The 20,769-nt window shown below is 45.8% G+C and overlaps 1 protein-coding gene across 3 annotated transcripts in view; it reads right to left on the bottom strand.

Annotated features, from left to right (window-relative positions):
* The window catches only part of rab6ba (RAB6B, member RAS oncogene family a), a 35,534-nt gene extending 14,801 nt beyond the window's left edge, over positions 1 to 20,733 (bottom strand). The window contains exons 1-2 of one of the 3 annotated variants that reach the window (XM_040183350.2): positions 20,483 to 20,733; positions 5,093 to 5,151 (exon numbers count right to left, since the gene is read on the bottom strand). In XM_040183350.2, the coding sequence (XP_040039284.1) occupies positions 5,093 to 5,151; positions 20,483 to 20,552 (129 nt within the window). In that variant the 5' untranslated portion in view covers positions 20,553 to 20,733. The remainder of the gene's footprint in view (positions 1 to 5,092; positions 5,152 to 20,482) is intronic. The other 2 variants (XM_040183348.2, XM_040183349.2) reach the window with 2 other exon arrangements.
* Between the last annotated feature and the right edge of the window lie 36 nt (positions 20,734 to 20,769).

The following is a 20,769-nucleotide window of genomic DNA, read 5'->3' as shown; positions in this document are numbered from 1 at the left end:
TGACATGGATTTTGGTAGAGGAAACATGTTTTCAATTCATTGTTATGAGTAAGCTAGAATAATCAGAGGCTCCGTCTGCAGCTACTATGGAAGAAATTCCGCAAATACTTTTTTCCAACACAATTATAATGCCCTGCAGCCCGGTGTTTGGTAACGACTCCCGTGCAAACATTCCACTTCAATACTCAGAATGTTTCATACTCAAATGAGCAGCTTCTGTGCTCCCACATCACCCATTGCTAACGGCAATGATAACCCTCGCTGTGGCCTGGGGCAGATGGCGACGCGTGTTCCCTCTCCAAGGGATGTTTACTTTCCACGGCTCTCTGCTGCAGCGCCTGCCGTGATACCGCAGGCAGCTCCGTCATGTACAAACCCAAACTCTAGAACTTCAGTGCCTCACCGCAGATATTGTTTGGTTTTTTTTTAAATGCCAGAACCGCTTTAGTATTCCTTACAACAAAAGCGAGACAAGAAATGCCACCTAATGACAGCTGGTGAAGGCAGATTTCATGTAGTGCGTCCAGATGTTCGATGCGTGTAAAGGATGGACCCTGGATTAAGCAGCAGGCTCCAGCTGCCAGTGTGACCCGGCCAGCTGGAGCCCGTACTTCAGCTAGTAATGGTCAACTTTATTTATTTATGCTAAGATACGTTTGCACCCGGCTGTGGTTAAGCAGGTGGGAGGGAACGGTACCGCCCACTCTGACCGAATCGGGCATCAACAGCTTGATCACGCGCCGGTTACCCTGGCGATGCCAGTGGTCTAACTCAGAGAGTCCGGCTTGAAGACACGACGTCATTTATACTTCTCCCTTAATCAGTCACGCGAGGCTGGAAATAAAACGCCTCAAGGAATTAAGATTAAGGGAGAAAAAACCCTACTTGTTGGGTTGAATCAGCCCCAAAATAGACTAAATTGCCTTTTTCCTTTTGGCAGAAATAGCTTGAAAAGTAACTTTCATAACCACCATAACTTGCCCATTAAAACACGTTTGAAATTAAAATATTTAAAATTCATGAGGAAATGTTCTAAATAGCTTTTTTAGATTTAACTTTATTGACAATAGCACAGAGATGTGGCAGGAGTTTTTCCTGGGGAATGGCAGAGGTGCTGAAGGCTCTTTATGGTCACATTTTTAAATATAGAATCGGTTACACATGAACGCCTTGATTCCCCAGTAATGATTAATATTCCCTATAAATCTTTAACTACCGCACATTGTTGGAGGACAAGCCGTGGCTCTCCAGCTCATTCTGCCAGCACAGATGTTTTAAATGTGAAATATATACGTGGCCTTAAGATATTGGACTTAAGAAAAAGGTTTTACACGAGTGAAATCATCATTATATGACTTGATTTTAAAAGTTCGCATCAAAAGAGAACTATAACCTGCTCAGTCGTACGATAGAACGCAAGAGGACCAATCCCACTGTTACTTATCAAAGCAATCCTAATATATATATAAAATATATATATATATATATATATATAATAATAATAATAATAATAGATATATATGCAGTAGATGTAACCCTCCTGCAGACACATCAGGTAGTGGTCTACTAGTGGCAGAGTAGGTGACACAGTGACTCAGCTGGTTCTCTGAGCAGATGGAAATCACAGTAACCTGAGACATTTCCTGACAAACACCACACCGCTCAACCAGATGGAGTTGTAGGCACCGGAAACATTACTGGAAGCAGGAGCACCGAACAGAGAAATCCATACTGCCCTTTTGATTTGGCCGTTGCATTGTCGGTGCGCTAACATCTACATTCAGACAGAGATCGCAGCTCATAATTTCGGTGGATTCTGGGAGGAAGAGGGATTGATGGGTTTCTGCATGAGCACTGCCACAGGGAGGCAACGGGATGTTTAACGCTAAAGAATTGTACGAAACCCCATCTTTTCAGGCTTCTAGTATGTTTGTGTTTGTGTACTTATAGAAATGCAGCCGTCAAAAAAGGTGTATAACAAATAGAGGACTTGGAATATTTGGGCGTCTTTTTTTCTAGTTATGCCCTTTTTGCTTTCATTCCAGTAGATAATCTGAACACTTCTTCCCACACTGCCGCTCCCAGCAGGAACTTTCAAGGTCCTCCATCTGGCAGCGACTCTGCCAGGCCAGCAGACCTCGAGTCACAGCCGGCATGCTGGCCATTTGCTCACAGCGCCGTGTTGCACTTATGATCATCTCCTCAGACAGCAGGCTGATAATACATTGCAAATACAGGTTGACACATTAGCAGCCACAATAAAGTGAGTTGTGAATGTGCAAATTAATAATTAGTCCATCGAACTCATTTTAGAGAGAGAGAGAGAGTTTGGCATTTCTTGGTCAATAACTAACTTACACAATTAATCAATTATTCATATAGCTGAAAATGAATTATTGTTGCAGTCCCACGGAGAATATAAATGATACTCCATCTCAAATATTACATCTTATATAATCCTCTTTTTGGGGAAGGATCTTTCCTGAACAAGAGACTAATTGCTTGCTTATGTAATCACACCCAGATGACGTTTTGTCCCAGCTGGTGTTGGTCTAAAAACCCAAACATGTTCAATTTACCACCACAGAAGACAATGGAAAAGAGCAAACCATTACAATGGAGAAGCAGATAGTGAAACTGACGACAGCAATTATGCTTTACATCTTTACAGTTTTATACCGTTTACTCAAATGAGATTACACATATTTGAAATATTCTGCAATAACAAATGGTTTGCAAGCTAAAACATTTTTGAACTGAAATGAAAGACTGAACTGAACAGCACGTTAACAAGTCCTCATTTCCTAATTCTACATTTCTTTTTAGTCAGCCAATAAATCAGACTCGCCAGTCGCTGACTAAATATCTGAGTGTTTGGGTGGAGCAGACGGATGCAGTCACAGCCTGGTGGCCGGGCCTGACTGACAGCTCCACCACTGAGCCTCTGGAGGGCTCCGAGCCCTTTAGCATGTGCCGCCAGGCGGTGAGGACGCCTGCCGGTGTCTCTCTCGGCTGGGCGGCTGCTTGATGGGAGTCTGCTGCTTTAAATGGCAGCGAACGTGGCTCCTGCTGCTGACTGAAGCCGCTATAATTGCTCGGCTTCATCTCCCTAAACACGCCGGTACTACCATCAAACCGGCTGGATGGGATGTGCTCGGATCCAAGAGCTCCACCTGCGTGAAGTCATTTGGTCTGCAGGCCCCCGGTGGCGGAGACTCTCCACCCTCGGCAAGGCAAATGTAGCCGTACATCCGAGTTTAACTGATACTCAAAGGTCTCTGTAGTCTGGAAAAAAAGAAACCTAAAGAATCCTGTCTAATCCGGGGAAGAGAAGTGGAATTATGACGGGGGGAGGCAAGCTGCTGCTGGTTTTGGGGCGAAGGCGTCGGGGCCAGTGCATGAGGCCCAGACTTGCCTAAACAGCATACGGGCACATTATTCGATCAGCAGATGCTATCGGCCGGGCGTCTGTCCGCCGGCCCTTCTGCTGCCCCACTTAAAACGGCGTTGATTTCAAACAGCTGATTCATCGACCTGCACTGAGGTTCACTCATTCGCTCCATGAAGTGGTGCTTCCAAGTGTGCAGTGCTCTGGAAAGGACGCGTGAAATGATCCGCTCACGTTTATGACACATGCATCGCAGGCCTCAAACATTATTCTCGCCGCGATCACAACACATCAAATCTGCCCCCCTAAAGACTGCATCTGACCCTCTGACCCCACGACTCCATCCGGACGTTCTGAGCCTGCGTCACGGACTGTTTATAGCAATATTAACATTAATAATAACAGATTCACTCCTATTATTACTCCAGTCTTTGGATGATCAACAGGCTTGAACTTTTGGAACTAGCGTTTGACCATTTAGGGAATATAAGAAGGTTTAATGTTAAAAAAAAAAAATGTGTATCATGTTTCGATTTGAGTTTGAGGTAAAGTACTAATGACTCAAAATACACAGTAGACACACGTTTCCATTCAGGAGGTAAGATATTGGGTAAACAGGTCTTATAATAATTCTGTTGCAGTTTGTGACGAAGGGACGTTCAATGAAACCTCGATGCATTATGAAGATTCAGCGGCTTGACAACACAAAGACATGAGTCCCAGCAGCTGGTGTGAAATGTCTGGCTGTGTAGTCTTTCACAAAGAGCCGCTCAAATCTCTTTACAGCGCAGCAGCAGACCTGTGCAAACAAGCAGGAAGAGACATGCCTTGTTGGTCTTTTTGGATTTTTGGGAAGGATGCTCTGGTAAGACCAAACAAGTCTTTGTAGCAACAACAATAATATAGTTACAACAACAATATACACTTTCATACCTGGAGAAGTTTAATGTACACTCAAGATGACAAAAAAGTAAAATTGGCTGAAAAACTGAGGCATCTACAGAAGCCGCTGTAATTGATTTAAAGGCAGATCAACGTTTGGGCGTCTCGAGGCTGCAGAGCAGATTAACGCAGCGGCCTGACACACAGCCCGCAGGGTCTGACTGGAGTTTGTTTTCCAACTCACAGCTGCCCTTAAAGGCCACGATCAGGCTTTGGGTATCAAAAGTATTCACCTTACTTTTTACTTAATAGTATCCTCTTCTCCCTGTCCAGCACTCCCACATACTGGTTGTGGTATTTCAGATTTTCTATGGAATGCGCTGGCTCATAACTAATAAGAGAGCTGAGACACACACACACACACACACACACACACGCTCTAAACCGTATAAGGAAGGGGGCAGAGTCACTTGGTGAGACTTATTTTGAATTCCTTTTTTATTACTATATAAGTAGATACTTACAAAGCAATAATAGTGCTGCCGGTTGTATTTTGGGTGTGTCGGGCTGCATAAGCAGTACTCTGATGGTAACAGATGAGATTAGGCTGCTTTTGAGAGAACACGATTGGAAATAGTGATCCTTTCAGGGCCCTCATGTCGTTAAGCCGATCAGAATCTGCTTTATAGTAACAGCCATGTTGACTTCTTACATCCATGGTTATTTCTGATAAATCCATTTACCTGAGTTTGATCCACGTAAAACTACAATTCACTGAGAAAGGAAAAACAATCCAAAAGGTTTCCTCCATGCAGCACCTACCTGATACGTGTTGTCAAAGCTGTCATACATGAACCGTGTGATCAGGGACGTCTTTCCAACTGCAATAGAGAAGAAGGACAGAATGTGTTAGATGGAAAGAAGAGGCTACGCCGTCCCCTGCTCCTCTGGACGCCCGATAGCCGCGGCCCAGCGAGCTCATGAGCTTGGTGAGGGGGGACCGGCGGGTCCATATGTATTTACGACGCTTATGACTTGTGTAGTTGAGAGGATTTCATATTCTGGACAATTGCGACTGGCATGTGTCTGTTGCTGTTTGTAAGCACAACATGCAAACGCTTGCCCCTCCATCAGGGCTCAACGACACCAGAAGTTATTTCCCCCGACTGGGTTCGGCTCACGCTGCTCGCCAACAGGTCGAAACCAGCCCCAAAATACTACTTCTTCTTTTCAATGGTCATATACGTATAGGCACGTGTGTGTGTTATGGCTTTAAAGTCTGAAGGGCGTCGTATAGTTAAGGAAGGTGCATTTTCAACTCTCCCTCGTACACACTGACAGGACACATTTCATAGTCAGTGGTTGCTACGTTTTTATAGAGGTTGAGGCCCAGAAACATCTGATCACAGCAAAGCCAGAATACACAAGCAGAGGGGCTGCTGCGCAGCGCCGTCAGTGAGAAAGAGCAACACGCTGCTGCAAACCGTACAGTTTTGAAACAATGGTCGGCTGATTCCTTCCCCCCCATCAAGGTCTTCACATTTCAGATAAAAGCCCACAGGAATCCTGGACAATAACAAATATATCCTCTCATCAGTTAGCTTTATTTAATGCCTGTAAAGGAACATTCATTTTGGACAAGCAAAGAAAATATTTAATTCAGTGAAGCATAATGAAGGTTTGTTCAGGTACGTGACTTACAATGGAGTGGAAAATATGAATCCAATACCTACATCGTCACCTCAGGGTCATCAGGCATGTTACTCCCAAATGAATCCCTTCTAGACAACAAGGCTGGTGAGATGGCTTATGGTTTACAGCTTTAATACTGGGGCAGCAGAATCCATGCCGTCCTCTTTACATATCCGCGTAGCAGCAGTGCAGATGGGTGACTGAGGGTCTTGGAACAGACCACCGTGTGAGAGCTGCAGGTCAAACCGATCATTCTGCAAACAGACGCTCCTCTGCACGAAGCTCACCACTGCTCTCTGTGCAGTTTCCCTCCCACGGTTGTTATTAAACATTTGGGATATTTCAATGAATCATTCGTGTGAAAGAGGTGTATTGTGACTGGATCCCTCGGTAAATATAATCGGTCTTCAATTCAAAGTTCATCGTGCTACAATCGTTGACAGAAAGACTTTTAATCAGGCAGACTAACTACGCGTGTCGGCGCCCTGGCCGGTTTCCATATCTGCGAGGAAAGATCGCATGTGCAGCTAGTGATTACGCTGATGACCTCATGCTAATTCATCAACGTCATCTAGTCCCACTTTGAGCAAAAACCTGCTAATCTCTCAACTCAGTCACGGCCTATTTGAACTCACAACTCCATCGCAACTCGCCTAGTAAAGTGAAATTTAGTGTGAGCGTGCTATTTAAATAGTATGAAGGAGGGTGTCTTTGTTCAAACACAGAAAACAGCGTTTGTCTGCTCTCATGTAGGCCGCTAACGCTAGCACGCCAGGCTAACCTACGTGCATCGACCTCGCAGCACATCCAGGGCCGAGCGTTAGCACAATGTTAGCTATCTACATTGTTATGGGATACCTCCACTCACAATAAACATAAAGACTTTGTTCCTTTATCTGAACAAGGAACAACTGCAGCCGTTTATTCCACTGTGAGGCTTCAGCATAGGTACAAGACAGCTAACCCGCCCTTAAATGCACATTTAATGCCTCTTTTTACTGCAGGTTTCTCTTTATATATTGACATTATTCAGTTGGAAAACTTTGCAAGTCAGATTTACAGGATTTTCAGTCTGTAAATTGTCTGTCTTTGGGTTTTGGGCGGTTAGAAGACAGCGGAGACACGTACACTGTAACAGGCGCCGTCATTACTGGTTTAAAGCAGTGATGCGGACCATTGATGGAGCGGGATACTCACCGTATGTTACACTATTTTCAATATTAGTTTGTCACAGCACGCCTTCACGTCAGGGGTCATTAGAGAACAGAGTCTGATCCACCGTCCTTGTTACGGACGTCCTCCTCGGCCCGTTGGGGGACATGACTCAGCACTCTGAGAGCTTCCCATCTCAGACGACACGTCCCTATTTCTTCTTCTAGGTTGAGAACGCGCTGGAACTAAATCTGCACAGACACCTAAATTCCTTCCCCAGAATAAAGGGGGACAGGCGCACTTTGATTTCTCTTGGATGCACGTTTGAAACAGTAAAACACGATGAAGTGAGCAGTGGGCAGCGGGCGCTACAGAGACATCAACACGTCCTTAATGTCCCCATCCGACCTGTAGTATTCTCCTGAAAGGACTGACTGAGTGTGGCTATCAGCTTTTGTCAGTATCTTCATAACTCCAGGTCTGTTTGTGTGAATTTAATTACTGGGGCGGCAGCAGGAAGCTTAGTTACGCTTGTGGCTGCAATAGTTTAGAGAATTTTCCTTTTTCGGCTGAAAAGAAGCGACTAACAAGGCAGATTTTTGATTACATTTTGGAATTAGCTCTGCGTTTGTGAACATTTCCCCACTCCGTAAGCTTTCCATCCGCTTCACTCGGTAACGCTTAACACTATTTTACAGATTATGATGGGATTCAAAAGATTAGCAGCTTTAGCCAGACATAAGAGTGAAATCCTCGATAACATAGCAGAGCTATTCTCTTCACTGAGACAAGCTCCTTCAGGCCCAAAGGAAGGACAACATTAAACTACAGAAGCTCTAATAGCGAACGGTGCAGCCGACGGAGGGGGGGGGGGCGGGGGGGGGGGGGGGTGGTACTGTTGGTGTGCTGTCCGTGTAAGAAAGCCCCAGACTGTCTCGGGGGTTTGGGGCGAAACGCTGATGTCCTTTAATCCGCATGAGAGCTGAGCGCGTACTTCGATTACAAATATCAAAAAGGTTGACCGGTTTGATATTAAACTACAAACTGTCATTCAAGTCCTGATGTGCTCAACTCAGGGGGGGGACCTACAAATTCGTCCTGTCCTCAACTAGAGACGTTCTGGACCCTGGGGGGACCGCACTGGGACTTCTTGACAACATCCCGTAAAACCACATTTTCGATTTGCTTCTGCTGCACGTCTCCATTTGAGTGTTTTGGAGCAGCACACGGTTTTACTCAAATGGCTGCGGTCGTTTTACATGAGGAGCTATTCTTCCCCATTATGCCGCTGCAGGACGGGTTACACGGGATGAATTCATGAGGTTACATAATGCGTTTGAATCTTTAACATCGTAGAGCGCAGCGCTGTTGTACGTGAACTCGACGACACCAGATTCCATTTCGGGGGGGTCCACATGCCGGCATGGCAACATTTGATGATTATTGTTAGTAATATTATTACAGCCACAATGGCTACATTAGTTGGGTGATATATATTATTTTGAAAAAACATCGTTGTCACTGATATGATGATAACGTTGGAACATGCAGACACGCCCTTTCAAACCAGTCAACAGGAAAACCCAGTGCTGTGATTGGCTCATGTGGAAGAGGACCGCCCACTTTGACCTCTCCTCTTTCTCAAAGCGCAGCGGGTTCTCGTAGTAATTTGTTCACTAGTCTTCCAGCGGCGGGGAGACAGGCAGGGGGACGCGGTGCACGATAGATGGCTAGCGAGCTAGCTAGTGCTAACATAGTACATCGATGTAATGTACTTCACCCTAACGACACAAGTGACAGTGTGGGGATAATATTGTCATTAGGGCTGGGCGGTACGGCCCAAAAGTCATATCACAGCATTTTTTCTATGATTCTCGCAGTATTACAGTTATATCTCGGCATTATTTTGTACCCAGCATGCAGTTTTGTGTGTCATTTTATAAATGTACAATTTTGCAAAAAAGCAGGTGTTTTACCCTGTTAAAGAGCATTAGTTGTGGATTATTAATTGTAGTTATAGTTACAAGATAATATATTGTTAAATATTTGTGGTCAAAGCCTAAAAATCAATCACTTCCAATCACAGGATTCACTCACGGAGGTGAGATTTAAATTGAAGAATTTTGAGACGTCTTTTTTGCGCTAACATTTAACACTCTTAATTTTCCCTTTGTCGCTTCTCTCTGAACCATATAAATACAACTTACTGACCGAACTGAAACTAGACCTTTTATCAACAACAGTTCATATTCTGTAGACCCCTGATGCAGATATCTCTACAAACACAGGGCAGGAGAGTAAAGGAGTAAAGGATCCGCTAAGCAGATGGCTTAATACACAGTAACACAGATAAGGGAATCCTGCGAGGTGGGCTCCCAATTACAGCCTTGGTTTTAATGAAGTCTCTGGTTGGCGTGACGCTTCAAAGGCTTTGTGCAGTGAGTTAGCAACATGACGGCCAATTAACGGCGAGGACCGAGCACCTGCTGCTGCACGGCGTGCACGTTCACCAGCAGGGCCCCGCTCAGCACCGGGGAGGGCGCCTCATCAAGGCAGCTCAGAAGAGCTCAAAGCGCTATTATTCGCCACGTTAAAGGTCCTACACAGTCGGGTTCACATTAAGTTCTGCCATTTGTGAGCTATGCAACCACAAAGCCAGTTAGTTAAGGCTTCTGTCACCGAGGGACACAAATAATCTGTGGCGTAAGCACAAACGATACCACGGGAACTGTGGATAATTAAGTAATGAATGGGTGTGATTGAAAAACAGAAACGCTGTTAACGGCAAGACCTCAGTCTTTCACAGCAATATCTGCACTTTTACATAGTGCAAGTGTGCAAATGGGTTTTAAAAAGAAGAATATATACTTTTTAAATGTATTGGATTTGAAAAGACTATAGCCGATGCTTTGACGACAGTATTCATAAATGATCCTCTTTGCTATTCATCTATGGACCCACGCAGCAAATAACTGACCCCTACAAGCAGGTAAATCCACTGCTGGTCATTGGGCGGCAGTCATCATGGAACACCTTTGAGGACGTGGCAGCCAATCGGAGCGCGGCGTAGCTTTCTGCATGGGCCCGGACTTCCCCTCACAGGGGAGCTGGATAAAAATAAAGCGGTACGTGTCATTCCTCGCCTTCGCACGACACCGGGATGAGAGGCGGGCCCGCCGCAGAGAGGCGCCTATCTAATATTTATCAACGAGTGACGGAACAGAGAACGATACAAACTTATTTAAGATGGTAGGAGAGCACAGAGAGCCGCAGAAGGTACAGATCCGTGAGAGAGATATTACGGACTCGCTATTCATAGTCACAGCAGCTGGCATGCAGAACCCAACAGGAGGAAGACAGCAGATGGTCCCCGAATGAATTCCCTTCAATCCGTTAAGGAATTACATAAAAAACATAAAACAGCCATTAAACACGTTTTAATGTGAATGTAATATATAACTGACAATCACTACTGAACAAAGATGTTACACATAACTAATAGGGGTGTAACGATTCATCCACTGAATCGATTAATCGATTTATATTCCTGCGATCCAACTGAATCGATCTGTGCTCCGCAAATCGATTGAAATGGTACATAATCGATTTGTATCGATACTTGGAAACTGCACATTGGATTTAAGCACAACAACGGTATGGATGTGTGTTTGTTTGTTTGTTTGTTTTTTAGCACTTTAGACACGTTAACGTTACTGGATTCAGTCTGTCTGTGACGTCATCAGTACGCAGCAGCAGCCGCGCGAAACTCAGAACAACAACAACACACAGCGTGGAGGAGACGACTGCGAGCGAGACATTTACAAACCAACTTATCGATCCAGCGCGTGGAAACATTTTGGCTTTTGCAAACACGGAGGTGTTCTAAATAAGTCGGTCGCTGTTTGTAGAAAATGTAGAAGACAATAACACGGAAACACCACGAATCTTTCCGGCCGTCTACTAAGGCGCCGTGGGATTAAACAACGCCGACAGTCAGGACCTCTAGCAGCGTCACCGCTGCAGCAGCAGCAGGTAACTCAGCTCTGCAGACACCTCAGGCCTCGCCAGCACCAAACTCACCATCACAGTAACAATTGCCAAGTTTATCTGTAAAGACATGCGACCCTACAATGAGGTTGAACATCCGGGGTTCTGTAAATTGATCCAAACATTGTGTAAATATTGTGTAATGTTTACATTGAAAATGGCACTTGATTCAAAAAAAAGGTTAATAGATTTGCCATTAATTGTTGTTTGCTTGTTTATAATATCCATAATTAATTTAAACCTGATTTCCTTACAAGAAACAACAGGGATCAACAGGGATCTCAGACTGTCCAGTAAAGTTACTGAATCGATTTCAAGTCACTGAATCGAATCGTTCTATATTAACCCAGATCGTCCATGAATCGAATCGGCAACCATGAATCGCGATCGTTGATCGTTGTTAAAATGAATCGTTACACCCCTAATAACTAACAAAAACCGGTGACGGTCAGGTGCCTCAGTACATACAGAGCAAGCATGGTGACATAGTTAGGGTCATCCGAAGGCGTGCCCCTTGTTTCAAGATGTTTAGTACGACAACAAAAGGTCTAAAAGATGTTGGGCCACACGATGTCACATATATCACACTATCAGAACCCCAACTGAGCGCCAATGCGCTCGCTGGAAGCACACGCGGGACCGGTTCCAATAAGCTGCAGATCTTACAGAAAGGGACAATGTCGCCTGCTTGTCTGAGAGGAAGTGAGCTATGACATCATGCCTCTTTGCTTGGACACTCTACATTTTGTTGATTTTGTTAGAATGATTAAATTACATGGCCGGCTCCGTCCTGCATGGTTATAAATGGATGAATCTGCTTGATACCATGCTGCCCTGTTAAGTTCACTTAGATGAGTCAGTAATGCTGGACTTTTAAAGTGTTTGACCTCCAATTGTATTGTATTGTATTTGGTCACATTTTTAATCACATGTATCCATTTTTCAGTATGTACTGTAGGTGCAGCGCACTGCAACGTGTCCTTTATTTGCTGATTTCATATCACTGTGTGCATTTAAAATGATTTGCTTTAAATAGGTTTTTTAATTAATTCATATTTGTATTATTTCAACACGACAAAGTGCCACCTAACTGTATGCTTACTAACTGTGAAGGGAAGAAATGTATATACATGTAGTGTTTTTTTTGAGAGCGTGATGTATGCAGGCTGAAGGTAGAATGTGCTCGTGTTTCACCTTGTTGATGAAAGTTGCAAAACAAAGACGGACGTGTCTTTAAGGGTGCATGACCACTGTTTCCAATGCTTTTCAGCATATTTTTTGTCAAATTAGTAAAAAAAAAAACACATGTGTCTAATTAGACTGAGTGGGCGCGTGCAGAAAGTGCTGGATTGTGCAGGACCAGCTGTTATTCTCATTAAGGCAGAAGGTTTGGTAATGGCACGCGACCTCCCCGACTTCAGACGGAGAGGAACACACCTGCTTGAGCGTTCCAGGCCTGTTGGAAACAACATGGAACAGCCTTTATCGCATTAAACAGGGAACGTTTCTCTGACCCGTTGGTTTTTGGACACACTTTTGAGAAGTTATTGTGGTTGCGTTACCAATCTGAGCAGCTTTCGTTTCTTTCACAACGTGTGTAACTGCACCTGCGGAAATTTTTGCAATACGAACTCTCAGCCGGGTCGTCCATTTACCAACACCCCTGAATAATGGATGAACACGCTCTCCAGCTGGACTAAGGCAGATCCTGTAAAGCACTCACGGAGACATTTCTGCCCTTATGCCATCTGATGAGGCTTTCAATGTAACTAAGAGCAATAAGCACACACAGAGAACCCAGTAGGAGCACAGCGACATGTCCAGCAAGGTGTGACACCAGCTGTAGAATATATGACTCCGCCCGGGGAAAGGAGACAGGAGTCATACGTCTAGTGTTTTGAGGCCAGGGGGCTGGAGACAGACCGACTTGACGTTTTTAATGTTTAAATTAGATTCCGTTCTCCCGAGGCGGAGGTGCGGCTGGAGACACGAAGGCCACATCCTCTGAGACACGTACAGGATGCTGCATGTGCCTGATATGTTTCTCAGGGTTGAATACAACACTGGGGTAGAGAAAGCTCTGCATGCATGCTTGGAGGAATGCCTTTGAGTACATCTCAATCCAGAGATGACATAGAGGGGTTCAAGGTGGTTACTGTTGGATTATGTATAACTGATAATATAATTAAGAGAAGTATAATGTCATCTAAAACCTGAATGAAACATGCTGTACTGCCCTGAACCCAGTCGTCCACATCCTGAGGCCAGCATCTCTCAAATAGACATTGGTGTGGTTAAAAGGACCAAATGACACTCATTCATTTGAATAAAAACCTGTAGAATTCTCCATTATGGGCCAGACATCATCATGTAGAGCTATACATGTACACACTGAATGATGCATACATCTAATTGGTGCACACATAATTAAGTCCATTCTGCTGATAAATGCAACAACCTGCTTAACGTTAGTTCACTCTCAATGACTCACCTACAAGCTGCATGTATGGGACGTTAAACAATGATTAGCGACATTACCAGGAACAATAACGTTTCGGAGTGATTTTTGATTAACGTGGGCATATCATGACATTGTTCAGCTCGTGCTTCCCCTGTACTGTAAAGTACTTTCTAACCCACAAACAATGAAATAAGAAAGTCCCCTTCCTATGCCCATGGGCTCATGGGTAGTACCTTGCCATCCAATCGGAGCCGACTGGGCTTTTCTTAAATGGAAGCGGTGCTCATTCAGACCGACGGTGGATCCAAGTATACTAAATACTAGTATATGAGAACCAAAACAATAGCAAAAGGTCCCCTCTGAACTTTTCAGACCCTCGGTTTACGTAGTCCGACAATATAAAAAAGACAATATAGCCAAAAGCGACGACTAAAGTGGACACCAGAGTGGTGTAAGATGATTAATTAAAGCCATAAGTACCCTGTAGCCATGTCTGGGAGTGGGAGTAAACGGTGTACTGTCCTGATTACTCAATGTCCCAAGTGACTGAGAGCTCTGCTCTTACTGCAAAGGCTGCTGGGATCTTGTTCAGGGAACAACACTGTGTCGGGCAGACTGTCATGAATAAAATCAAGCACAATAATCAAAACAGTTTGCAGACTGTACACGCTCATCGCCCATGTGTGTGCTGCTGTTTAGAGAATAACAAGGGGGAGCACAGGGATGTGATATCGACGTACGCTCCGTCGTGGTAACAATGAGGTTAGACTTTGTTTGTATCCTTTGGTGTGACGGTAATGAGGTCTTTAACCCTCTGAGCCATCTAATCGATTCATCAGTGGAATCATTTCTGCTGAGATGGTTTGTAAATCAAGCTTGTTTGAACCCGTATCGACTGAGCCAGTTAATGGGAGGAAGTCCATGTGTGCAACGGTAAGGCCTTTAATCTTCTAGTAGAAGCACTAAACAACAAGGTCATTGAGCAATTGCATCACGTTAATTGACCTGAGCCACTTTTTAACAGTCGGAGGCTGAAAGATAAATGAGAAAGACTGCAACACAATCGTTAGGCCTTTAACTCCTCATGTGGGACCCCAGTGGACTTTTCACAACAGCCAACCTGAAACCAAAGCCAAAGCCGAGAAATACACTGCGTGAATGATGAACCCAGCAGGGGGCGGCCGGGTATGACGCCGCTTTTGCTTGCATGCGCCAAATACTCCAGAAGAATTATTACCAGCTAATTCTGAATCAAAAGGCATCTTTATGAAATGTATGAGCCCTTAATCAAAAATCTGGCTTGTTGAATAAAACACGAGTCGGGCACCTGGTGCACAAAACCATTACATTACATGTCATTTAGCTGACGCTTTTATCCAAAGCGACGTACAAGAAGTTCATTCAACCATAGGGTACAAACTCAGAAGAACAAGAAACAAAGTGCAATTTCCTCAAATAAGCCAATTTACAATTTGCTATAGATGAGTGGCGTTAGAGACCCCCGCTGGACCGGCTACCCTCACTCTCAAATTGCCATTCAAACATTCTGACCAAAAACAAACGTGCACATGTGTGATGGCCAGTGGAGAGATACAGAAAAATAAAAACGTCCAAGTCAATCAATTCAATAAGTATGACATCACATATGTCACATATTTTCACATTAGCATGGAACCAGAGGGCCATAAAAAATACAGCCTTGATATGCAGATGTAACAGTTACGGCAGCACCAGAATAGAAATGCTGACTCAAGGCTCAGCGCACACACTTGTTCCCCTGTAGACCTTTGTTCCACGGTAGAAACAAAACAAGCGCTGCCTTGTGCTTGGGATCAAGGCTTGCCTCTGCTTCAGGGGTAAACTAGGGGCCTCGTCTACGCAGGCATTGACTTCCAACAAAGTGTTCAGGATCCGGGAAGAACAAAAGATCCGAACAGGCCCTGGAGATGCCTTCCTGTCCAACAGAGGAGGCTGAGAGGATACGCAGCAGAAAGGGAAGTGGAAAGACGGAAATATATCTGATTAAAAATAAATCGAAATACACTGACATCATAAGTGGTCCTCGCTGCGGCACCAATGCTTCTTTGCACATGTTCCTCTCAAGTCGTCTGGTAGTGATTCATCGCTTAGGTAAAACACTCCATCCTATGTTAAACTACCATGATGAATGTCCAGCTTCCGTCCAGTCCATAAATCCAAGCGGGACCTTGTGCCGGCTGGAATCTCAATGAGACAACATACCCTTACGCTCACATGCGGCACTGAGCAGTACACACTCTAAACAAGAACTAATATCATTTTTTATTTTAAACAGCAGAACTCATCAATAAATAATAGTGTGCCGAAGGCTACAGGCGGCTCATCTGGGGCGCTGGGGAAAGGGTAAACAGTGGCGGAGACCTACTGAACTCAGTGAGGTGTCACATCCCGTGCCGGGTGAACGGCAGCCTTCCTGCACAGCGGGGAGTTTATTCACAGAGCCGTTCCGTTTGAGCGACTGGGATTATGTTTTAATGGGGTTCTCTGTCGCTCTCCTTCGACAGAGCTCACATTAAGTCGGGGAGCCCAACCTATTTCTAAGACACACAATTTACAGGGAATGGTCTCTCTCTCCGGCTGCAAGATGCAAGGTACTTTAGAAGGTCCTCAGTCCGTCTGTTTCTAAAGGTCTATTCTAAGGAAGCAGAGGATCGCATATTGCGTTTCGCTGGAATTCCAGGCAGGCGGGAGCAACAGATTCACAGTGTCTCCACATCACTGCATGGGCAGCAGCCCAGATTTGCAATCCTGTTTTATTCTGGGCAGAGTGTGTAAGTGAGGCTCTCCCATGGGGCCTTTGGGGGCCCGCCCACTCGGCTGTGCAGAGTACAGTGTGCATAAAGCTACTCTTGCTCCGCTCGGTATTCCTTGGTGGCCGACCAGCTCCTGCAGAACCGAAAGCACCTCTTAATAAGTCGGAAATTTAGTTTATTTAAAATGGTTGACCTGTTCAGTGGTATCGGGTGCGGTTGTATCAAAGTAGTTTCACGGGTTCATGAATACGAATGGAACCCGCTACTACTAAAGGGCTTAATATTCATCTTCTGTGGGTTGTGGATGCCTTGATGATCACGGATGAAAGGGACTGAATGTGAAACTTTAAAATGCATCCACAGGCGGCAGAGATATGCCTTTGAAAGTGCAAGGCATCGACCGCATGGAGGTGCTACAGGAAAAGTCACTGAAGCCGTGATTACTGCTGACAGGACTTATTAGGCGTTGTGTACAAAATCTAATGGCAATCCAAACAATGGTTGTTGTCACGTGCCTCTCACATGACTAAAAAAGGAGGTTCATACAGTTTACTATACGGCACCAGTCAAAATTTTGCACACACTTTTTCACCCAGGGTCACTTCCATATCAGGATGGTTCACCCAACCTGGCATGCCTGTCAATCACTGCCGGCCTTGACAACTGAAACAATGGAGTCATGGTTGAAGCGTAGCAGCAATGTTGCTGATAACAGGGAGGAACGAGAGCCGAAGGAGGCCGAACCAGAGCCGGCTAAATTCCGTCAGTACTCAGAAGAATGTTTTAATAGGATTTAGTCGCAACCCACCCCAAGGCTTTGGTCTTTTGTTCAGGGTTGAGAGTTAACAGTCGGTTGAAAACCCATTTCACATGGGCTCCATCGGTGAGAAAAGGGTGAGAGCCACCGCTCATGTCGCAGCGACTAGTCCGGCACTTTGCCTGGGATTGGCGCCTTTTGATCAATTACGCCCATTAGCGGGCAGCTGAGCCGATCAATAGCAGATCAAAGTTGTCAGGGAGTCATTTCCTCCAATCCATCAGAGAAGCAGAACAGTTGCCGGGAAGACGCTGATGGAAGTGAAAGAGACGAGCCGGTATCTTGAGATGCAGCTAGATTATCCCGTGTTACCGCGGCAGGTCGGAGAATGAGGGCCGGACTCTCAGAGACGTCCATCTCCACCTGAATATCCGGAGACGCGTCTCTTATCCCGTATTCACGGAAGGTCGTTGCAGCTGTAAGTGCTCCCTCGATTTTCTACTCAGCTTGATGGAGTTTGGATTCAGTTTAAAGAGTAACTGCACACTTAAAGGTGGTTTTAAGCTCAGTGGCATCACTGTACAGCACTGGGATGAACAGGATGAACGCTGGTTGATATTGACATTTCATCAGTGCTTAGTACTGCACCCTTTTGCTGGTAAAACCAGAAACAAAAGGTGATGCATAGCCGGACACCAGGTTGGGACAGTGTTTCAGAGGAATCTGAGCGCATCCTCATCAGCTGTGGCCTCCAGCTCTCTGGTCGTCTTGGATTAGCGTGATCAGCTGCATTCATCAAATCCCACCACGAATCGCCACTCACGAATCAGGACTTTTTCTAAAAAAAAAAAACTACGGCTTGGTGGACTTTGACGTGTGCTTGGCATCATCGTCTCGATGGCGGCAAAGCTTCAGCTGGCTCACAGGCGGGAAAGACGTTTTCTTCCTTCTCCAGACATGCCGCTGATCCAGGATCAGAATTTCTTATTAATATGGTGATGATCAGCAGTGGTTTACCTCATGGAGACCTCATCTTACTGAGAACACTGAAGCCTCACTTCCTGCTGCCACACAGACTTGCTGCAGATATTGTACAGTCATTGGGGATTTTGGCCACCTGCCACGTGGGAAATCTGGTGGCAGCCGTTGACATCTTTCTCTGGCAATCAGTTCAACAATTAACTTTTTGGACGATTCTCTTGACTTTCCCATATTTCTAATATGCAATCAAATGCCACTGTCGGTCCAGGTACTTTGTTCTATACAAGGGAATCTCTCTCTCTCTCTCTCTCTTTCCTCAGATGGACTCTGATTTTTTTCATTATTCAGAATTCACATGATACAATGTTGCAGTTGCCGTGTTGTTTGGTCTGTGTTCACGCTGCAACATTTAACAGCGGACTAAATATTGCAAATAAACTGATAAAAAGCATTCTTACTTAGACTGGCATTTATTTGTTTGCATCTAGTGTACCAGTCAAAGGTTTGGACACACTTTCTCATTGAATTTAATGAGATAATGAGTAGTGAATTGACTGGTACCGTATAAAATATTTGACAAAGACAAATGCGCTTTCTGAGCCTCGGTGAGGGAAACACCAGTTTCCTTTGCTTATAACGCCGCTCCCTTGACTCGGGGTTATTGATGCACCAGACAACCAAACCTTCCCTTTGAAGCACATCGGCCCGGTGATTCAGCAGGATTTCTGAAGTCAGCTACAGCGATCTCTGTTGCACTGAAAGATGTGAGACGGCGTTTTGATTCAGTGAGCAAAATCTCATGGCGGCCGGATGCGTCTATAAAATGTATTCCCGTCCGCTTGTGAAACGAAGCATGCAGCAGTTTACCTCCAAACAATTCGCTTTTACAAAAGCCCCGTGCATGTTGCTTGTGTCCTACAGCCACATACGTGTGACCCGGTAAATGCAGAGAGGTGTTTCAGACCGGCGGCGTGGGCACGTCAGACCCGGCCGCAGCCCATTGGCCTGTTTTAAGCCCTCAGCCTTGTCAAGGAAATCTACCCAGCACCCTTCATTTGCACATGCGGTTTAGAAAACCCAAGAAGAAAGCAAGAGACTTCCTGACAGCTCAATCAACAACATCCTGCTCGCTTCCACCCACCTCTCCGACGCGTTCTGAACTCTGCGAGGTGGAACTCGCTCCTGCGGACCGGCCGCGTCTCCGAGGCCCTTTCACCAGAGACGCTACAGAATGAGGTCACCACTGCATCTTAGTGCGGGAAAGGCGAAGCTGCAAGATGGTGTGAGGCCGTGGGTTTCCGTAGTTACAACACTGGGGATGTCAGCAGTCATTATGGGCGGCGCGGATCTGCAACACTGCACTCAAAGTAGTGCGAACTAAAGCGGCGAGCACCATTTCAGAACTTACTTATCACCTGCCCGCGTTTATGATGTTAAAAGATTCATTGAAGAGAAATGCTCATGTGAAGAGCCCTTTGAACCCTTTACGTACAGAATAAATAAAATGTCTGGTCGTCATGATGTCAGAGCGTTCGGCGCGCTGGTTTCTGTTGGTGCAGACAAATCCCCTTTGGCCCGTTGCTCGGCACTTACCAACACAACGCTGCCCAGCAGGCCCATGTTTGCGTGTACTCTAATTCCCTGAATTATTACATGAACTTTTATTACCCGATTGATGTGTATTTTATCAAATGTGAGCATAATATCATCACTGAGCCCAATTTCTCATCTTCAAATAACTTGTTTTGGTCCAAGAGCAATGTATTCCATTTGCAATAACATAAAACATGCCCGCAAAGCCCTGTTGTTTGTCTACTGGATGGTCCACATGGACCCACTGATGGACCGGACCATGACTGGCGTGGTCCAGGCTCACAATGAACAGACCCCGTTCCAAGCATCCAAACCAGCAGCTCGGGCGGTGAGAAACTATTTAAACCCCACAGCTAAAGCCAAAGGGGCCCTGCATCACTGAGGCTGTGTGTGAGTGGATCGCACGATGCATAATAACAGAATGATGGAAAGAACGGGTCGTGGTGCAAAAACACGCAGACACACTCGGTGAGCCGACGGGAGGCTGCGGACGCGCACAAGTTGCGCGCTCGCCGCGGACGGCAGGGTGTGTCTCACCAACACGGAGACACAACTTGTACCGTCCACGGCACCGAACCCGCGGCGGCTCCTTGACCGGGGGAGGGGGGGGGGGGGACTAATAGCTGGTCCGGGCTCTGTCCGAACGCGCCCATTGAAAACGCCTTTACGACGCGCACCGCGGGGCGCCGCCCGGCAGCGGCGCCGAACTTCTCCGGAGAATTGAAAAGGCGTCTTACCACTTTGCTCCCCCAGGAAGACCAGTTTGAATTTCCTCAGCGGGTTCCCGAAGTCACTGCCCACGGACATGTTGAGGAGGAGGAGGGGAACTGCGGACACCGGAGGACAGCCTGAGTTCGGCGGCGGCGGCGGTGCTCTGCGTTCAGCCCGCTCGTGATGGGAACACGCTGCTGCTGCGCTGCTCCGTGATGGGGCTCTTTTTCTCTCGCTCACCCGAAGGCTTCTGCGCACGCGCGGCCTCTCCTCGCTCTCCACGGCAGGAGCGCCGTGATATAATATGACGTCA

Source organism: Gasterosteus aculeatus, chromosome 8 (assembly GCF_964276395.1).
Source record: "Gasterosteus aculeatus chromosome 8, fGasAcu3.hap1.1, whole genome shotgun sequence".
Classification (NCBI taxonomy): domain Eukaryota; kingdom Metazoa; phylum Chordata; class Actinopteri; order Perciformes; family Gasterosteidae; genus Gasterosteus; species Gasterosteus aculeatus.
Note: the sequence above shows the minus strand (reverse complement) of the source record. Positions and strands in the feature narration are given on the sequence as shown.